Below are 17718 nucleotides of genomic sequence, written 5' to 3'. Positions count from 1 at the left end.
CGAGAATAGAGAAGGAACAAATTGTTCAAACAATTTGTCTGACGAAACACTATTTTTACTACTAAGACTAACTTAGTAGTAAAAACTACTAAGAAGGAGGAAACTTAGTTACACTAAAGCTTCATTATACTACTGAATCTACTTTTAGAGTAGAATTTTTACTTTTATGAAAAGACTTTAATAATATTTTAGCTACATTTTTTTCTGACGTACGTTGACTTTTCTACTACTTTGAAATTTATAAGGAATTAAACATTTTCGTTTTTAAAAAAAAAAGAAAAACAATTTTTTACGTTTTACATTATTATTTTACTAGCAACAATTCGCGCACTAAAGCTCGCTGCTAACTTTTTAGGATAAAATTAGCAATTTTAAAAATAATAGAATTTAAAAATTTGCAATTCAAATTTTTGTTCAAAACACTAAAAAAAAAAAATTTTTGGAAAAATTACAAATAATTGCAGAAATTCAATTCTTTTCAAGAGTGATAAAATTCTTCTCATAAAATTCAATTATCTTTCAAATTTAAAAAAAAATTCTCGTCAAAATTACCATTTTCTTTATAAATAACAAAATTCTTCACCAAAGTTCAATTAATTTCAAATCAATTTCAAATTCCCAAAAATAGTACGCAAACATTTAATTATTTTCGTAAATAATAAAAATTTCCCAGGAATTCAATTATTTACAAAATTTTTATAAATTCCTTCGCAATAATTCAATTATTTTAATAAATAATAAAATTTTCTTTTTAGGAATTTAATTATTTTTATAAAAAATAATTAATAATTGTAGAAAATAATAATTGATTTGAAATGATGAAAATAATTAAAAATATTAGAAAATAATAATTGATTTGAAATTATGAAAATAATTTTGAAAAAATGTACTGTAATAATATTCTTATAATATAAAACAATGATTTTATCACTCGGTCATCTTTAATTATTATAAAACATGAAGAAATCGATTACTCCGAGTCTTCGACTCGGAGCAATCGCTATCTTCATGTTTTATAAAAATATTCTTATAAGTTATTGAATTTAAAAAGATTTGAATTTGTAATTTTTGAAATTCTTTATTTCTATGGAAAAATAATAATGATTAAATATTTATTTAAAAAAAAAAGTTTTTGGTGTTTTCGAATAATTTTACAATTAAAGAAATTCGTAAGTAAATGTAACAGAACTTTTATTTGAGTAAAATTTTTCCCTTTATTTTCTAAAAATTTAAAAAATTTCAATTTCATTTTCAATTAAAATTTGTAATTGACAAATAAAATATAATATGTAATGTTTCTTTTCCAAAAGAAGAGAATGAGTTTTTGAACAATATTGTTATTGAGAAATATAAATTATGCATAAAATATTTCCTATTTATTAATTATAATTTTTTAACAATTACCAATTTTCTCATATTTTTTATAAATAAAAAGAAGAAAAATTTACATAATTTAGATCAGTCAAACGAAATTTGTTATAGAAAAAAGCATATAATATACAAAATTTATTTGTTAATCACAATTTTTTTATATTTTCTAATTTAAAATATTGTTTTATTATAAATCATGAAAAAATACCTGCATTTTTTCGATCTGTCAAACAATATTTTTTAAAGAAAAAAAAAACAAAAGCAACGAAGATTATTATAGTTAATTTTTATTGTTTCTATATTAAAACATATATTTTTGATGGAAGTTTTTAACTTTTTTGAGATTTAGAAATTAGTCTGGACTAAAACGAAACTTTACTATTGGAAAGAGAATTACGAAAAAATGGTCTGACTATAAATTACTCCTACTACTGACTCTTCCACTTTAAATGTACTCTAGTATTAGACTAGGAATTTGAAACATTTTTTCCGAGTAATAAATAGTTTTACTACTAATTAAAAATTGAGAACACTTTAAAAAGTGTCTGACTTGAAATTTATTTAACTACTTAATATGAAAATTATAAAATTGTTTCTTATATAAGAAGCTGTCACTTTCACACTTTAGAAAATAAATTTCGAGCTGGACGCATTTAAAGTTGCTCTACATTTTCATTAAGTAGTAAAAGTATTTATAACTCACAGAAAATGTTTCAAATTTCTATTCTAATACTACTGTGCATTTAAAGTAGAAGAGTCAGAAATAAGAGTAATTAATAGTCAGACAAATTTCTTTTAATTATTCTTTCAGTAGTAAAGTTTCGATTTAGTCAGACAAATCTGTTCATTAATAAAATTACTCTATTATATCTGAAATAAATTAATCACAGTCGGGCTTTTTCTTAGTCTATCAGTAGTAAAAGTGATTAATAGTCAGACACATTTATTTCGATGCTTATGTCAGTAGTAATGCCTCATTTTAATCAGACAATGTTTTTCCACAAAAAATTACTTCTGAAAATAAAATACTGTCAGACTGATTTTCATAATTGGTTAGTAGCAAAATTTATTTATATAGTCAGACCGACTTTTTTTAATTCTCCTTCTAGTAGTAAAGGTTCGTTTTAGTCAGACACATTTTTTAACAATAAAATTACATCTAAAAATAAATTATAGGCAGAATTTTTCGTAGTCTCACAGTAGTAAGAGTCATTTACAGTCAGACATAGTTCTTTCGATACGCGTCCGTAGTAAAGCCTTGTTTTAGTCAGACATTTTTTTTTATGAAAAAAAATTATTTCTATACACAAATTACAATCCCACGTTTTTTTTGCACGAATAAGCTTTCGAAATTTTTTAATTCAAGATAAATTAGTTTTTAAAGAAGAAAACATAACTCTAAATAGCAAAACTAATCCTCAAAGTCCCTCATATAAGTTTCTAACGAACTGGGAGAAACAATTTTCGAAAATAAGCACAGCGACTTGTAAAATACTAACGTAAACTGTTCAAAGTTTCCTCGCGGCTGCTTGTCCAAGTCAAAGTCTCGCTGAAAGGGAGAGGAGGCGCAGACAAAACTTTGAAAGTCTAAAAATGCATTAGGGTTGTGCCTATCTTTTTTTTCTTCGTCTTCTTCTTTTTTTTTTTTTTGTTTTTGGGATCACAACTCCCACAGCTGGAGCTTTTAAGTCCGATTTGTAATTCACCGAGTCAAAAGCAAACTACAGTCAACGTTGGCTTAACAAGTGGGAAGATAAAGTTAGAATGTAAAAGTTTCGCTCACCTCCCGTTTGTAAACTATAAATAGAAAAGTCAGCCATAAGAGAAAGTGGGCTTGGGGTGGAGGGGGAAAGAAAACAGAAAAAAAAAATTTTGCATAGAAGCCAAGAATGCCAAAAATAGCACCTCTCTTTTATTTCCAATGAAAATTGAAACAGTGTGCACAAAAAAGGATTATTCCTATTAGCTCGTTTGTAAAATTCTATTATTCAAACGAAATTTTAGTCTCTTTGTACAACCCCCCCTCCCCTCCCCTCTCTTTCCTTGATTTCATTGACGTTTTACCTTTGAATTCAAGTTTTATCTAACTTACAAAAGTTTATGGCAAGTAAACATTATTAAACATGGGATTGTTAACTTTTCAAAAGAACAAATATACCAGATTTTGATGAAGCGTTTACGTTTTCTTAATTTATGAATATCCAACATTCAGGTAATATTAATTTTACTCAAGGGAATGGTGAAAGGATGGAGTGAGAGAGAGAGAGAGGGGGGGGGGAGAAGATTCCCCAGAGGGCAAACATTTGTGAGTTGATTTTGTATCTTAATTATCTCTCTCTCAGGTCTTCCACTGGACAATTTGATTATAATATAAAGTTTCTTCACCGACGGAATATACAAGTGAGAGAGAGAGAGAGAAAGAGGGAGAGAAGTGGCCTTGGCATAAACATTTTATATTGACTTAGGATAATTCCCCTAAAAGTTGATTTTCCTCAGTTTCATGAGTTTTTGTTTTCTTTTTTGTTTCAGGTTTAAGACAGCGAGCAGGGTCTACTGAAGCTCCGAGAGGAGGTAAGTTTTGCAATTTATGCATTCTTATCAGAGTCATGATATTATAATGAAATATTTTTTTTTACGATCATCGTTAAATTGTTTTAAAGGTGTAACTTTTTTGACGAAAGTGTGTGTATATATATATATATATATAAGTGAAACAGAAAAAATTAACTCAATTCATGAAAGAGTATAAAAGTTCATAATAATGGAGTTTATGAGAAAAGTGGCGAAAAGGGGAAAAAGAATTGAAAAATTTGAGGCAAACTAGGGTGCAATTTCGTAATTTGTTTTTGAGTTTGACATTGACATTCACCTTGAAATAAATGAATAAATGAAAATTTTGACTAATAAAAATTTAGAAAATTAGGAAGTTGCAAAAAGAAAATTTATTTAAACATATAATAATAAAATAAATAATTTTAAACAATAGATTTGATTTAAACAAACATTAAATAATTTGATTAATTGATAAATAAATTAAAATTTATCAAATTGAAAAGTAAATTAAAAATTTTGAAAAATTTTAATAAAAGACTTTTAAATACACATTAGAATGAGGATTGTGTAATAATATGGATTGGTGAGCAGGGGGGATTATATATATGAATGCGGTTTGTTATGGTACGTGTGTATATGCATTGTTGGTACTCATTATATGAAACATACAAAATTGGGGACGGGTTAGCATATGCAGAGTAAATGCGGTAGTTGGCAGTGACGAATATCTAAATTTTCGGATGGCGAACCGTGGTGCCCTTTTAAGCCACTCATGCATCACAATCTGGGCTTTAAAAAAAAAATAGCGATGTCATTCCCTTGTGGTCCCGTCACGTCGAAATGGCACTAGAAATAAAATCCGGATGTCTGAATATCTCAAAAAATCTCATCACATTTAAAATATATAGTCCTATTTTTATGAAATAGAAATTCGTATAATGCGTTTTAAAAATTTGTTTTTTAAAAAATAGTTCATCTTTACTTTACATTACTTAACTTTTTATAATTATATAATTATAAAAAATGTGTGATTAAAAAAAACTGATATGCATAATATATAATGATATATTATATTTGAATATTATATATTTAATATAACTTATTTATTTAAAAATTTTTTTAATTCAATTTTTGATTTGAAATAATTAAATGTTTATATTTGTTATTCTTTTATTATTATTGATTATTAATTACAACATTTATTTATATTTTATTAATAAAATTGCTTTTATTATTATTATTATTATTATTATTATTATTATTATTGTTGCTGTCTGACTGAAATTTACTTGTACTACTAAAGCAAGTATATTTAATTTTTAAATATTAATATACTGTCTGACTGAAATTTTTTTATACCACTGAAAAAAGGAAAATTCAATATTTCTATAATACTGTCTGACTGAAATTTACTTGTAATATTTGAATTTTATTAATATACTGTCTGACTGAAATTTATTTGTACTACTGAAACAAACATATTTGAATTTTAATAATATACTGTCTGGCTGAGATTTACTTGTTCTACTGAAAAAAGGAAATTTCAATATTTCCATAATTATCTAAATGAAATTTACTTGTACCATAGAAGAAAGGAAATTTCAACATTTATTTAATACTGTCTGACTGAAATTTACTTGTTCTGCTGAAAAAAGGAAATTAAAGTATTTTTTATTACTGTCATGCCTGAAATTTACTTAAACTACTGAAAATTGTAATTTTAATATTATTTTTTGTTACTATTATTATTGCTAACAATTGTTTTCTTTATTACTCGAAGGAAAGCTACTCTAGAAAAACTTATCGTTGTTCCAAGTAAAGCTTCTTTACATGTACTTTATTTTTTAATATCTATTGTTCTTTGTATAATTTTTATTCTTGTTCTTTATTTACATTTATTGTCATTCTTATAATTTTTTTTAGTACTTGCATTTTATTTTTTATTTATAATTCCCTTTTTATTATTTTTATTATTCTTTCATTTTCCCAGTTAACTTTTGCTTCGAATTTTTGTTTTTATTATTTAATTTTTAAAAATTGTGTTTTTAACATTTGTTGATTGATATCGAATCACTATTTTTCATGTAATAAATTCGTAAATGATAATTATTTCACGTAAATAATTTTTCACATGGTATATTGATATTATTAATTTGACATAATTAGTTATATATAGTCTGACAATATAATTTACGAATGCATTCACGTATTTTAATTACGAGTTTGTTGTTGTTTTTCTTCTTTTTTTTTGCATTTTTTGCTAAAATAATTAACTATAGATTGCGCGAAGCACTGTTTTTATTCGAGATATTAAATAATTCATGTACATTTTTAATTAATGAGAAGCAATAAATTGTTTCGCGTAAAATTTAAATTGGTTATGAAGAGTAAACAACAATTACAAAAGAGCAAATCGCGTAAATTTTAAAATTTAAATTATATTATTTATAAATAAAAGTCAGCATTTTATATTTTTCTCCAGATTTATTTCAATGCTTTTTTTAAATTTTTTTTTTTGATTTTTTTATTTTTATTATTAATATTAATAAATTATTTTATTCATATCTTGTATATATAAATTATAATAATAATAATAGAAGTAACAATAATAATAATAATAATAATAATAATAATATATGTAGGTATAATTATATATTATATATTATAGAATATAGATATATCAGTTTAGTAAAGATTTTAGATATTTTGATTCTGAATTTGACTCTCGTTTCTAATTCTGTTAATAGGAATCAAGGGGTGTGAATGTGGGATAGTCATGGCGTTGGGAAAGTTTAAATTATCTTGTCCAGAGAGACGGAGAGAGAGAGAGTGAGTGAGTGAAGAGGGAAGGGGGGAAATCCCATGAGAGAACTCGAATTGGCCGAGTCTGATTAGTTTGGAGGTCTCTGCAGGACGATATGCTGTCCTTTCTCAGCTTGGCACTGAAAGCAACAATAGATCGCAGATACTTTTCTTTAGTAAAACAACAATAAAAGTTGTTAAGCACTGCGCGGAATGATGCCAATTGGAAATTTGCCGTTGGCAAAAAGTTTTTTTTTTCATTTTTCTTTTTTTTTCTTTTTTAATTCAAGTTGATGAAAATATTTTTCATTTAGACTTTATTTTCTTGAGGCGAAAGAAAAAATATAATGAAGTAAATAAATAATTGACCCACATTGGAAAAAAATTTTTTCGCTCTTTTTAAATAATTATTTTTTATTATTTTCTTCTGTCTTTTAATTGTTATACTTTTAAATTTTGTTCATTTATAGTTGAAACTCTTTTTTCTTCTTTCTGTTTTTTGTTTTGTTAGATTTTTTTTATTATTTCTCGCTTTATATTTTTTCTGATTTATGATTTTTTTCTTGTTTTGTTCTTTTTTTTCAATGATGATTCATTTTTTTTTACTTTTGTATTTTACATTATTCTTTTTTATGCATTGTTATACTATATTTTTATTAATTTCTTCAAGCGAGGATCAATTTTCATGTATTTGGTCAAATTTTTTTGTTTCAAGAAAACTGTCGGTTCGGTATATCAATTTTTTTTTTGTTTTAAAATAAAATAGAATAATGAACAGTTAATAGTTAATAATAACAATAATAATTTATAATAACAGGAATAATTAATAATATCAATAATATTTCGCAAGACAGTAATAATAAATGAAATCAGTAATAGTTAATATGTCATACTAATGGAATTATGTAAAAAATTCTTTTCCACAAATTTGATTTCGTCAAAATTTGTTAATTTTAGTAGAGATAAAAAATTGTTGAAGAAATAAAATTACAGTGAAGATAAAATTCTTTTCCGGGCAGTATTTTTTTTTGACTTCATTTCGCGACACAAATTGGAAGTAAAACTTTAGCACTCCCGCTTAATTTTATCAAGTTTTGCAAATTCACTAGTTTAGGAAAACGAGATTAAAACATTTTGTTGTCTACTAAACCTTATGGGAATGATTAAAGAAAACTACATTCACTACTCTCGTATTTAGTTTTTTTTTCTTCTCTCGTTTTATCTACATATGTAAGCACACAAAGGACAGCCAAAAAGCAAGCATGAAGTAGAAAATAATTATACAGGTCAGGTCCTTGTTATTAAGAGGGAACTTTGTATGAGAACAGTACCAAAGTCACCACGTCAACGTGGTTTCTGCGGACTTCCAACACCGAAAACACCTTCAACCAAATCTTCAACTATATTGCTTTTCATTATGAACTTTATGCAAGAATTTAGCAATTCTTACATAAAAGAAATCAGTTTTAATTGATTATAAATAATTTAAAATCAACCATAACTTTTGTTTGAATTAAACTGTTTAGCAAAGATATTTTAAGTTTGATTTAAACAAAATATGTTTAAACCAAATAAATCATTTTCTCAGTAGTAGGGAAAGTAGAATTTTTGTCAGGAAAATCAGGGATAAGTCAGGAAATTTTATTAAAAGGTATGGAAAAAATTAAATTATAAAAATTCATATGACAATTCTCAATTTTAATGTCTAAAAAGCTTTAAAAATATTAGAAAAAAGTTAATTCTTCTTAAATTTTGTTTCGTTTACTTCTATAAACTTTGAATTCATAAAAAAAAACTTAACTCTTTTTATTTCGGACAATATTTCAACCTTACAGAATATGAAATAGAATTTTTTTACAATTTTCATAAATAATTGAACTTCAAAAGGTTTCAAATTGAAATTTTAGAAAATTTGAATTTTGAATGAATTTAATTAGAAAGTTTGTTCAAATTTAATTTTTTGAAAAATTTTAAATCAAATTCTTTTGAAATTAGTTAAATTTTTTAATATTCCTTAAAAATAATTGATGAAAAAAAATATTCTCTGTATATTATTAAAAATAATTGATTCAGAGAAGAATTTTAAAGTCTAGAAAGCTTTGAAAATATTTTTAAAAATTAGTTTTTCTTAAATTTCTTTTTGCTTGCATTATAAACTTTGAATTTACAAAAAAACTGTTTTTATTTCTGACAATATTTGAAGTTTACAAAAAATGAAATTAAATTCATTTAAAACAATTTAATTCTTGAAAACCTACTGTAAAATTATTACTTACAAATTATTTAATGAATAATTTATTAATTTTACATAAAAATTTCAAAAATAATTGAATTTTATAAAAGTTGAATTTACAATTTTCTTAAATAAATTATTTTCAAAAGATTTGAAATTGTAATTTTAGAAAATTTGAATTTTGAATGAATTTAATTAGAAATATTGTTAAACTTTGTTTCCTGAAAAATGTTAATTCCTATTCTTTTGAAATTTTTTGAATTTTTTAATATTTATTAAAAATAATTGATTTAGAGAAGAATTTTAAAGTTTAGAAAGCTTTGAAAATATTTTACAAAAATTAGTTTTTCTTAAATTTCTTCTTGATGGCATTATAAACTTTTGAATTCCCAAAAAAAACTTTTTTTATTTCTGTCAATATTTGAAGTTTACAAAATATGAAATTAAATTCATTTAAAACAATTTAATTCTTGAAAAACTATTGTAAAATTATTACTTATAAATTATTTAATGAATAATTTTACATAAAAATTAAAAAAATAATTGCATTTCTTGAAAGTTGAATTTATAATTTTCATAAATAATTGAATTTCAAAAAGGTTTCAAATTGTACTTTTAGAAAATTTAAATTTTTAATTTAAATTAGGCATTTTGTTGAACTTTGTTTTCTGAAAAATTTTAATTCCTATTCTTTTTAAATCAGTTGAATTTTTTAATATATATTTAATTACTTTTTTTATTCTTTGAATAATTTTATTCTCAAATAACTTTGTCAAAAATTTTTAAAAATAATTGATTTAGAGAATTTTATATAAAAATTCCAGAAAATTGAATTGAAATCTTAAAAATAATTTTGAAAGAGTTACAGTATCAATTTTTATAAATTATTAAATTTCAAAATTGAAACTTTTAAATTGAAAATTTTTGATAATCTTAAATCACGTAGAAAAAGAATAATGATTAAATATTTATATTAAAAATAAGTTATTGATATTTTTAAATAATTTTACAATTAAAGACCTACGCAAAGAAAATTATTAGAACAATTTTTTTAGTATCTTATCATTTTTAGAGTAAATTATAATATTCTTTACAATGAAAAAATAATTTTTCATTCAAAAATAAGTAGTCAACCAAAAAAATATGTTTGAATTAAACATATTTTGTTATTGAATTAGAAATTTTTATTCAACCAATCTTATTATGTATTGAATCAAAATTATTATGTTTAATTGAAAAATAATATTAGGTTGTCTATATAACAAAAATAATTATGTTTGATTCAAATGTATTGTTTTCTCAATGTAGGGTCAGGGAAAAAGTTAAAATTTTGTCTGAAAATCAGGGAAAACCGGAAAAGTAAGGGAAAAATAAAATTTGTATTGCAACTCTGTGTAACTTTCGAAAAAAATTAAATGTAAATATTTTTTTCAGTAAACATTTTTTTACGTATTAAATACGTAAATATTTTTTTTACATAAATATGTAAATATTTTTTCTTAAGAAAAAAAGAGAGAAAAGGAAAACTTATTCGACGTGAAGAAAATGATATGTTGATGTTATTCGAGAAATTGGTATAAAACTAAAATAAAATGCAGTCCAAGCGAGAGACACTATCTCTCTCTCTCTCTCTTACTTGATTTGTTTTTGAAACGAGTTTACATGCATTTTAATGGCAGTAAATGTTAGTAAAAGGTGATAATGCGTTGTTTGCGGTGACGTTGTGAATCGTTGACACGAAATAAGGGGGGTTTCGTGGGGCAAAGAAACTGAGGGTGAGAGGTGTGCGGGGTAAGAGAAGAAAGAGAGGAGTGTATGTGAGGGGTAGTTGTGTAAAATGATAGGTATACGGTTAGCCAAAGACCGTTATGCAAATCGGAAGGAAATACACCGAAGCGAAGCCATAAACGCGATGATACCCGCACCTTATTCTTATAGCTTCTCTCGTAGTTGACATAAATTTTCTCACTGTCGGGATATCAACGGCAAATTTTGTCCCGTCGTAGAAGTACCTACCTGTTTTACGGGTGAAACATTTCTAGAAAAGACACATAGACATATAAATATACACACACAGACACACACTAACAAGATCGTAGAATCGCAATTCTTGACCCATTCCATTTAAACCCATTTTGATCTCCCTATAATCCCGAAACCTACCCTACCCTCCCCCTGCACTTACCCCTTGTGTTCCACCAATACGCTGTACGAACATATTGGCCCCCCTAGTCGTGCGGTAGGTATTCACGTTACGTGGTACGTAATGTATGTAGGAATATACGTGCACTGGACGTAGAATACGACCTTTGCTATAGAGAGAGAGAGAGGGAGAAAATGAGAGAGAGAGAGAGAGAAGGAGAAAGTGTGCTCTTTGTTAGGAATGGAGAATCGCGTTATCGAGCCTTCTTCTCCCGCGTTACCCCCCGTTGCCATGGTTATCTCTGGGGATCACTGACCGGTGATTTCATATACTTAATCTTACGGGGAATAGCCATACTGCCAAATGCCGTATACGTTGTTATCGATTCAAGTTGAAGAGATCGGATGTTATGTAAGTTTCACAGGGGAAAATTTAATACAAGAAATTTAAACAAGAAGTTTATTTACTTATTTTCTTCATTTTTCTCTTTTTTTCTAAAATTTTATATTGGGGGACAAATTGGACAAGTCTAGTGTTTGATGGGGTAAAAAAAAAATGTGTGTGGGAGAAATTTTAAACGAGATATGAGAGGGTAAAACTTTTCTGACATGTGTGGAATTTGCCAAGTTTCCGTCCACTCTACATCCTTTTGTCGCACACGTTGGCTATTAAATTCTCATATAATGGTCATATTATTTTTTTCTATGACCTCAGGAAGAAAAATTCAGTTTTGTATTATTTTTAATTAATTTTTGGAAAGAAGATGTATTTTTATTCAAGGGGGTGGATTTTCATGTTGGGGTTTTGTATTTACTTTTTTAGGTTGACACTGGTTTAGGTTTAGCTGCTTTTTGGCTTTTGGAAAAACTTCTTGTGTAGCTGATTAGAAAACTTTATTTTACTTGAACTCTTGAGAAGAATTTTAATTCGTATTCGCTGGGTAGGATTTATTTTTACTACTGACAACAAAGAGGAAATGTACAGAAGTGTCTGAGGAGAATTTACCTTTAGTATTGATAACAAAGAGGGAATATATGGAAGTGTCTGACTAGAATATACCTCTACTACTAACAACAAAAAGAGAATATATACGTAAGTGTTGAACGAAAATTTACTTATACTAATGAAACTAAACCATAACTTTAGACCATGTTGACGTTTACTTACTATTATATTAAGAGCACCCACAGATTTCTCTCTGAACTAAAAATAAATCTATTATACTTATACTACAATTTGAAAACTTTAACGCAGCTGACTAGAAAGAACTTTTACTACTGACTTCAAATATTTTATGCCTTTATCATTAAATACTTTTGTACTTTTATCGATAAATAACTTGAACTCAGTAAAAACATTGTAGAATATATTCCAATTAGGTTTTAAATGTACGTCTGATCAAAACCTGCTTACATGTTTTACTGAAAGAAGAAAATTAAATATTTCTACAGAACTGTCTGACTGAAATTTACTTATACTACTGGAAAAAGGAATTTTATTGTTTAAAAAGTACGGTCTGACTGAAATTTACTTGTACTACTGAAAAAAGAAATTTTAAATATTTCTATAGAACTGTCTGACTGAAATTTACTTGTACTACTGAAAAAAGAAAATATAAATATTTAATAAACACTTTTTGACTAAAATTTACTTGTTCTACTGAAAAAAAGAAATTTAAATATTTCTACTTCACTGTCTGACTGAAATTTACTTATACTTACTGGGAAAAAGAAATTTTAATGTTTAAAAAGTTCTGTCTGACTGAAATTTACTTCTACTACTGAAAAAAGAAATTTAAATATTTCTACTACACTGTCTGACTGAAATTTACTTATACTACTAGGAAAAAGAAATTTTATTGTTTAAAAAGAACAGTTTGACTAAAATTTACTTGTACTACTGAAAAAAGAAATTTTAAATATTTCTATACGACTGACTGACTGAAATTTACTTGTACTACTGAAAAAAGAAAATATAAATATTTAAATAACACTTTCTTACTAAAATTTACTTGTTTTACTGAAAGAAGGGAATTTAAATATTTCTACAGAACTGTCTAACTGAAATTTACTTATACTACTGGGAAAAGAAATTTTATTGTTTAAAAAGTACGGTCTGACTGAAATTTACTTGTACTACTGAAAAAAGGAATTTCAAATATTTCTATACGACTGACTGACTGACTGAAAATTACTTTTATTACTGAAAAAAGTATATTTAAATTTGAATAATATAATACATTGTCTGACTCAACTTTACTTCTACTACTGGGAAAAGGAAATTTAAATATTTAAAAAGTAACTGTTTGACTGAAATTTATTTCTTCTACTGGGAAAAAGAAAATTAAATATTTAAAAAAACTATCTGACTGAAATTTACTTGTACTACTGAAAGAAGGAAATTTAAATAACAGTGACTGACTGAAAATTACTTGTTCTACTAAAGAAAGGAAATTTAAATATTACTACTACGCTGTCTGACTGAAATTTACTTATAATACTGGGAAAAGGAAATTTAAATATTTCTATAGAACTGTCTGACTGAAATTTACTTGTTATACTGAGAAAATTTAATTATTTCTATATCAATGTCTGACTGAAATTTACTTGTACTACTGAAAACAGTGTATTTAAATAGAAATATTAATACACTGTCTGACTAAAATTTGCTTGTATTACTGAAAAAAGGAAATTTGAATATTTCTATAACACTGTCTGGCTAAAATTTACTTATACTACTAAAATTATGAAATTTAAATATTGTTGAAATTTAAGTATTATTTATCTGAACCAAATCCACCATTATCACTAGTAGTAAAATTCTAAAAATTCTGTTATTTTGTCTGACCTCAACTGTCTTTTACTACTGATTCCGAATTAGAAATTTAAGGGAAGAAGAGAGAGAAAGAAGTGAAAAGAGAAAAAAGGGAGAAGAATATATAGACAAAAGAGGGATAAAAGAGAAAATAAAAGGAGAAAAAAAGAAAAAGGAAAAAAAGAGAAGAAATAGAAGGAAAAAGAAGAGAAGAAAGAAAAAAAAGAGAAAAGGGAGAAGAAAAAGAAAATAGAGAAAATAGAGAAAATAGAGAAAATAGAGAAAACAAAGAAAATAGAGAGAATAAAGAAAAAACAGAGAGAAAAAAGGAACAAAGTCTTAGGAGTTAAAAAAAAAGGTGAAAATAAAAAGAATCTGTCATCTCTGAATGACGTTTCTTTAAAAGAAATAAGAGACTTTAAAAAATTTATTTACCTCGCTTGGTGCAATATTACATTGACTTTCATTATATTCGCAAGATAAAGCGTGTGTTAAGAGGCAACTTACTCTTTATCTCTGAACGATACACTGCACTGCTATATTCTATGGCAGTAACAGTCTTGAGAACATGCTCAAGTCTCCAAGGAGCCGTATTTTCTAGCAAATGGTTTCATTCGCGCTACTGGACGATGGAAAGTTCAAGAGATGCTCGATCGATATTGTCGCTTTACTCATCATATCATTTACGCCTATAATATATCCCTTCAAACGTGCGATAAAAAATAGCAAGAATATTCCACTTTCAAAATTTCTCATGCCTGATAATTTTTAGTCAAAGGTCGTAAATTTCAAGTTTAATCTTATTTTACATATATTTTCAACATTTTTACTTTTTTTTCTACAACAAATAAAAATTTCCAAATAAAAATAAAAATTTAATCTTCAGAATTAAATTTTTGGTAGTAAATATGATTAAATTTTAATAGGATGAATTTTTTTTAAATATTTGAAAAATATTTTCTAAAAAGAGTATTGGGATGATTTTTATGAGTTTTCTTTTGCTCTTTACTTTTTCTTATTCGTTTCCTTCTACTTTATAATCATATATTTGTGATTTCCAGCGTGAATATTGTTTGGACAATTCTTTTTTTCGTCACCTTTTGATTATTCCCCTCTTTTCATTTTTTTCCCTGTTAGAAAACGTAAAAATAATTTCGTATATATCTGTAGGTGAGATCATGACAGCAAAATTGAATCAGATCTTCAAAACAAGTCCATAGAGTGTTTGTGGTTGTTCCTTTGAGACGTAATTGGTTTCCTGTCGCTGTAGAACAGAATTGCTTTCGCTCCAACAACTGCGAACTCTAATGACAGCAAGACAATGGTCGGACAAAAATATTTATTTTCGTATATACGACTTTCTGGCCGATGAAATCGGAAATACTTTTCTTAAAAGAGGAAAATTAGTTGAAAATTATATTGAAATTAGAAAACTATAGTTTTTTTTCAGTAAAATGGCTAAAATAGTATTGAACTTGATGTCTGATTAATATTTGACCATACTACTGAAATATTTAGATAGTAAATTATTTATGATAAAAATTGCACAGAAATATTTATAAAGTTCTGTCTGATTGATATTTACTTGTACTACTGAAAAAGGGAATATTAAAATATTTCTACAAGACTGTCTGACTAAAATTTACTTATACTACTGAAATAAAGAAATTTAAATATTTAAATAGTTCTTCCTAACAGAAATTTACTTGTACTACTAAAAAAAAGGAAATTTAAAATATTTCTACAACACTGTCTGACTGAAATTTACTTATACTACTGTGAAAAGAAAGTTAAATGTTTAAAAAGTACAGTCTGACTAACATTTATTTGTACTACTGACAAAGGGAATAATTACATATTTCTATAACTCTGACTGACTGAAAATCATTTGTACTACTGAAAAAAGTATATTTAAATTTGAATAATAATAATAATAATAATAATAATAATAATAATAATAATAATAATACATTGTCTGACTAAACTTTACTTCTACTGCTGAAAAAAGGAAATTTAAATATTTAAAATGTACTCTTTGACTGAAATTTATTTCTTCCACTGGGGAAAAAAAATTAAAAGTATTGTCTGACTGAAATTTACTTGTACTACTGAAAACAGTGTATTTAAATTAAAATATTAATGCACTGTCTGACTAAAATTTACTTGTACTACTGGAAAAAGGAAATTTGAATATTTCTATAACACTGTCTGACTAAAATTTACTTGTACTACTGAAAAAAGGAAATTTAAATATTTCTATAACACTGTCTGACTAAAATTTACTTGTACTACTGAAAGAAGAAAATTTAAGTATTTAAATAGTACTTTCTGACTGGAATTTTTTGTTCTACTGAAAAGAGGTAATTTAAATATTTCTACAACAGTGTCTGACTAAAAATTTACTTATTCTACTGACAAAAAGAAATTTTAATTTAAATATTAATATACTGTCTGACTAATAATTTTTTTTTCTCATACAAAGAAATTTAGTTATTTCGATAATATTGTCTGACTAAGATTTACTTTTACTACTGAGAAAGGGAAATTTAAATAATTAAATAGTTCTTTCGGACTGAAATTTACTTGTACTACTGATAAAAAAAATTTTAAATAATATAATAATGTCTGACTGAAATTTATTTGTACTACTGAATAATAGAAAAATAATTAATAATTTCTAGTCTAAGTTAGTAAAATACTACTAATAAGTTCGAAAATTTTACTAAAAAGTCTAAAACTTCTAAAGTATCTTTAATAAAAAAATTTTTAATTTTTGTTTTTTATAAAAGAAAACTATAATAAAAAGCTACAAATTCCTATAGTCTTTTTAATAAAGAATCTTATTTACCTACGATTTGTTGCCAATATTTTAATTATTTATATTTTCATAGTAATATGTAAATTTTAATTTCATTCAAAAGGAAAAATATTGTTTACTATTTTTTGTTATTTAAAAAAACTAAAATGAATAACAAAAAAAAAGTTTCTTTAGTTTTAGTTTTTTTTTCTGATAACCAAAATTTACATATACACCAAAAATAAGATTTCTGACCATGAATAAATGTTCCCTCTTGTATATGGACCCTTTTTGCCAGAGATCAAGTTTTGAAAATTATCTGCCTAGAAAATGTAATGTGCGGCAAGAGGGAAAATCGGGCCTCAGAAAAATACAGCGACTCGCGACGAAAAATCTGAAAGGACCGAGAATGGAGAAAAGCGAGAAAAGCTCTTTGCTGCTCGCGTAGACGCTTTGCGATAAACGAATTTATGTCGACGTAAGATTTACGTCCTCTGCACTTTTACTAGCGTCTAGATACACTTTCAATGGCGCGCACATATACCAACACATTCCCTTGACTTACCAGAAAGAAAGAAAGAAAGAGAGAGAGAGAGAGAACCCAACACCCTCTCTCTTTGGTAAGTCAAGGGAAAGCGAGAGAAGGAGACAAAAAAAAAGAAACGTTTTGTTTCCATAGAGTATTGCGATGTTTCCAATTCCTCTCTGTTGTTTCAGCAGATTTCGTCTTCTCTTTTCGTTGTTAACCCTCTTTTATACAAAGCATTTGATTGACGTTCCTTGCTATTAAAAATAAATAAAAATAAAATATATATTTATATATAAATTGTCTTTTTCAAAAGCTATTAGAATTGGGAGGGGGGGAATTACTTGAGAATAGTAAAAATGACATTGTTCGTTAATCGACTCTTTTCTTTTTTCGATTAGAAGAGAAAAGAAGGGAAATAAAATAAGTTGTAAAGTATTTCATTCTTTTGTGTTTTTTACTTGTTTTTAATTTTCATT

The 17718-nt window shown here is 25.6% G+C and overlaps 1 protein-coding gene across 9 annotated transcripts in view; it reads left to right on the top strand.

Annotated features, from left to right (window-relative positions):
* Positions 1 to 17718, top strand: part of LOC122502289 (hemicentin-2) — a 369749-nt gene that overhangs the window by 126167 nt on the left and 225864 nt on the right. For all 9 annotated transcript variants that reach the window (XM_043612253.1, XM_043612254.1, XM_043612251.1 and 6 more), the window contains one exon: positions 3901 to 3942. In XM_043612253.1, coding sequence (XP_043468188.1) covers positions 3901 to 3942 — 42 coding nt within the window. The remainder of the gene's footprint in view (positions 1 to 3900; positions 3943 to 17718) is intronic.

The sequence above is a fragment of the Leptopilina heterotoma genome, unplaced genomic scaffold (assembly GCF_015476425.1).
Source record: "Leptopilina heterotoma isolate Lh14 unplaced genomic scaffold, ASM1547642v1 Lhet_226, whole genome shotgun sequence".
In the NCBI taxonomy this organism is placed as follows: Eukaryota; Metazoa; Arthropoda; class Insecta; order Hymenoptera; family Figitidae; genus Leptopilina; species Leptopilina heterotoma.
This window is presented reverse-complemented; position numbering and strand designations above follow the sequence as displayed.